Source organism: Capricornis sumatraensis, chromosome 6 (assembly GCF_032405125.1).
Source record: "Capricornis sumatraensis isolate serow.1 chromosome 6, serow.2, whole genome shotgun sequence".
NCBI classification, from domain to species: Eukaryota; Metazoa; Chordata; class Mammalia; order Artiodactyla; family Bovidae; genus Capricornis; species Capricornis sumatraensis.
In genome coordinates this window covers 24,943,531-24,948,213 of record NC_091074.1, presented here as the reverse complement: position 1 = coordinate 24,948,213, position 4,683 = coordinate 24,943,531, and the positions used below count along the sequence as shown (strand labels likewise).

Genomic DNA, 4,683 nt, shown 5'->3' with positions numbered 1-4,683 from the left:
TTGGTTATAGGGCCAGGTACAAAAAAATATTTTCTTAGAGGATCGCTCTCTCTTATGTAACAGCATTGGGTGAGCAAGTGTATAGAATCATAGCTTTCAGGGCTTTCTGAAACAGTCTGCATCTGTCTCGTGCTGAGGATTGTATCATACTGGGATGGGTCATCCAGCCATCGATGATAACACAATCATAATGCTCTGCTCACTTTTCTCAAAAAAAAAAAAAAAAGACAGCACTTCCAAAGTCAGCGTAGTCACCCCAAATCTAAAAAGCCTCACAGGCAAAGAGGCTGAAATGCTGAGTATCATAAAATGATTAATGCAAAAACTCCTCCCCACCGAAGATACCCAGGTGTATAAAAGGCACACGAAGCAATACTTCAGACCTAAAACCTCATTGTCAACCTCTGAGTCTTGTGGATTTTTCACCTCCATGGGTGAGGGGGAGAAAATGATCACCAAGCCTGATGGGATTCGAAAGTATGTGAGGCTGGCGTGCCTCATGGGTCTGTTCATCACTGGCATCCTCTCTCTCGACTGTAACTTGCTGAATGTTCACCTGAAGAGAGTCACCTGGCAGAATCTTCGACTTCTGAGCAGGATGAGCAATTCATTTCCTATAGAGTGTCTACAAGAAAGAAAAGCTTTTGAGTTGCCCCAAGAGATCCTCTTATACACCCAGCCTCTGATGAGGAACATCAAGGAGGCCTTCTATGAAATGACCAGACAGGCCTTCCACATCTTCACTCAAGACACCTTCCAATCCACTTGGGAAGGGAAACAGCTGAGACAAATCCAGATCGGACTTGATCACCAGCTGCAGTACCTGGAGAAATGCTTGGAAGAAGAGGAGGAGAAAAATGAAGACGCAAGAGAGAGGGAAGAGCCTCTCTCAGCCAGAGAGGAGACTCTCAGGAGACCCTCAGGAGCTCCGGTCCTCCAGCTGAGCAACCTAGAACTGAGGAGATATTTCAACAGGATAGACAGGTTCCTCAAAGATAAGAAACACAGTCACTGTGCCTGGGAGATTGTCCGAGTGGAAATCAGAAGATGCTTCTACTTCTTTCAGAAACTCACAGCACTATTCAGGAGGAGATAAGGTATTAATGTATTCTAAGAATTTAAATCCTGTTTCTCCCAAAATCTTGTTTTCCTTCTCGTCCTCCTTCATCTTCTTTTTAAGGCTTGTTGTGCCATCCCATGGCTCCCCTCGACTGGATTATTGGTGATTTGGGTAATGGTCATTTTTTTCTGAAGTTTGGCCTTGCAGCATCAGCCACATTCACCTCTCTAAACAAGGTGATGCCTACCACCCCCTGGGTGATCAAGAGTCTTGTTAGGAAGTCCTGAAGACAGTTTTAGAGGAGGACTTGCCCTCCCATCTTTTATTCTCTGTTCCTCTTCCCTTTTGCTCTTTTGTACTTGCTTAGCTTTGTTGCTTTTGAACTCCTCAAACCAATGGCCAGAGGACATGGCTCAGAGAATACTGCAAAACCTAACACCTCAATGACTTAACTCTCTTGCTGCCAAGATTGTTTACTCTAGGAAAGTTTAGCACGTTACAAGAGCCTGTACAAGATCCCATAGAGTTAAAATGTTTCCTGTCTCCCTACTCTTAAAAAAAAAGAAAATGGCAATTTTGGACCCATTTGCTTCTCAGCCTGGTTTGGTTAAAATGATAGAAAGTTTGCGGGTTGGTATTTTATTACTGTAAGAGAGTGAAGATCCGTAATGATATTAGATGGTTGAATGAGATGACCATTAAAGTCTCATTTAACCTTTAAGAGCTTATGATTCTAATACAAAGAGCACTGTTCATTCCCAATACATATTATGTGATTTTGACACTTAAAAGCATGGAAAATGCTGCAGAGAAGTTTAATATCTGTCTTTTTTTTGGTTTGTTTTGTACCTGAAATGAAATACCTATGGTTAGACTATGAAAAAATTTCACACTGGATTCTTTCCAACTAGAAGGCCACTTTCTGCTTGTTAAATAAACTGATCTTCTTACTCATACATGACATTTTAATATACTTTATCTTTTTTAAAGTTATTTTGTACCTAGATTACTCAGATTATTTACTTAAATTTCCTTGTGTGGTCCTTCAGCTGTATTAATTCACCTTCCAGTTGAAATGAATTTTCTCTACCTTTCTCTCTCCCTTCTACCCCATTTCAGAATCATCTACCTTCAAGCAAGAATTAACAGAGAGATTGTGGCTACCCAAATGCATCACAGAGAGTATCCAGTTCAACTCTTGGAAGGCCTTTACTTGCTATTGTTTTCATAGCACGCTGCTAAACGGTTTAGACTCAAGATTCATCTGTAGTTGAATAGTTAAACTCCAACATAGTTGTACTGAGAAAGTATTAAAATAAAACTCAGTTCAAAAGTTAGAAGAAACGTTTAAAAGAACAAGAACTAGTTGTGGATCACAGTATGCTGGTTACCAGTAGAAGGATCAGACAATAAAACAAGTTCATATCATCCATTGAGTAACAATAACTCACCAGTAAGTGTTGTAAATTTTTAAAAAGCATTACAAGCTATAAAGGAACTGGGACATGCAAGCTACAAAGCAGAAAGTATACATTTGATGTTTTCCATGAATTTCTCTAATAATGCCTTTGCATGATCTCCTTAATGATTCTCCTGGGACCATGTCAGTTACTTTAGCAATTGATGGTTGCAGTCTTGTCAAATGTTTGCAATAATGCAGAAGGAAAGAAAATCAGCACTTCTAGTCAGTAAAGCTTGTCTGACTGTACCAGTAGGGGCAGAAGTCACAATGGGATGCTTTTATTAAGAGCACCACTAGTCAGAAAAAGGAGAATATTCTCACTGAAAAATAGGTAAGGACACAAACTGGTAATATCACAAGAAATACTAACAGACAATATGAAAAATGTTTATTCTCATTTGTGATTAGAGAAATGTAAAAGAAGGTAATAAGATACTGCCCTCTCATCAGTCTGGTAGAGATTTTAAAAAAAAGTGATAACGTAGAGTATCAGTGGGGTGCAGGGTACAGAAGAAAAAAATCCTATGTATTGATAGGGAAATGGTAACTGGCACAAGTTTCCTACAGAACAATATAGCAATCTTAAATGTCATTAAAAACAAAGTACATTAACCCCTTAGACCTAGTTATCCTATCTCCAGAAATCCATGTAAGCAACTGGATAAGATCATTCAATGGAGCCATATTTATAATATCCCCCCTCCTTCTGTTTTAATTTTCATCTCTGTATTTTTTTGTTTTTTCAATGCTGGGGAGGGTCTTCTTCTAATTCTAAAATTAAAGAAGTCATACAAGCTTATCTCTCACTATAATTACCCTGTTTTCTTTACTGGAGTAGACTGGGACAGACATTGCCCTTTCACTTTGTTAATGATGCTTTTAGACACTTCTCGAGCAACTCAGGCACTTCCTGCTTTTCTAGTGTTGCTGCTGCTAAATTTCAAAGGAATCCTTCCTTGGGGATCATTTTCATAATGCACTATTTGTGAAGTGCCTTCTGGTGCTTCTAACATTTTCGTTTCTTTCTTCTGTGGGTCCCACTGGTAACATCCAGAAATTACTGGAGAATGTGTTGTGTGTGTCCTCTCTGCCGACTTCGTCTCCTTTGTTCTTCTTTATTAAATGGAAGCTCAAAAGTTCCCACTCTGGTAAAGCAAACTCCTGTAGCTGTGCAGAGGCACAGTGTCTACTTAAAACCTTCCAGTGGGCACAAGGTCACAGGTGTTCATACAGAAGCTTCCTCACTCCCCTGGCTTGGGGCACAGATCAAAAAGTGAAGGATTTAAAAAAAAAAAAAAAGAGCCTCCCAAAGCCTTCCTGGGACAGGCACTGACTGTATGTCAGACAGAAAAAGCTAACACTAGTATATGTAAGGCTATGTGCAGGTATACATTCCAACAGTCTCCCCTCACCAGCTAAGCAACTCTGGGAGCACCATCTGGGGACCCTGCCCTCTGAGAGTGGCTACTACGTTTTTGCCCAAATTCTATTCCCCCTATCCTCCGAGGCATAGTTGATTTACAATATTATATTAGTTTCAGGTGTAAGTCCTAGGTCTTTAATAATCCTCGGTCACTAAGAATAAACACCACGTGTAAGCACACAACTTGATAGGAAAGGCAGAGTAATAATAGGGTCGTTATAACCTCACTGGTGCGCTCACAGGGGAATTCGGTCCCCAGACACAGATTCGCAGGGACTGGGAAACGTCTACACAGTCAGTGCTGGGTCCTCCAGGTCTGCTCTTACCAAATGTTGAGAGGGTTCCCGGGCTTTAAACTGGAGCGCTGTGCGAAGTCAGGACCCCAGGTTCAATCTGGAGGGAGCCACTTCACTCCTATTTCTAAGCAAAGTCTCGAGGCTTCCTAGTGAGTGGCTCGGCGATACAGAATCCGCCTGCAATGCAGGAGACTCAGAAGACCCGAGTTACAGAAGGGGCCCCTTCCCGACATGGATGGGGAAGATCCTCTGAAGAAGGAAATGTCAACCCATTCCAGTGTTCTTGCCTGGGAAAGTCCATGGACAGAGGAGCCTGGCGGACTACAGTCCACGGGGTCGCAAAAGAGTCGGACACAACTGAGCACAGCACTGCACACACGCCCTGCTTAAGGAGGGCGACTCGCCTGCCCTTCGGCGCTTGGAAACTCAGAGCCTTAGTCTC

The 4,683-nt window shown here is 41.7% G+C and overlaps 1 protein-coding gene across 1 annotated transcript; it reads left to right on the top strand.

Moving 5' to 3' along the window:
• The first annotated feature begins 448 nt into the window (after positions 1-448).
• On the top strand, positions 449-1,096 carry IFNK (interferon kappa). Its single transcript, XM_068973568.1, has one exon. The coding sequence runs from the start codon at positions 449-451 to the stop codon at positions 1,094-1,096; it is 648 nt and encodes a 215-aa protein (XP_068829669.1).
• Positions 1,097-4,683: the final 3,587 nt, after the last annotated feature.

Excerpts from the sequence above, each read along its gene's own strand:
- IFNK (XM_068973568.1), top strand. The coding sequence starts at position 449 with ATGATCACCAAGCCTGATGGGATTCGAAAGTATGTGAGGCTGGCGTGC.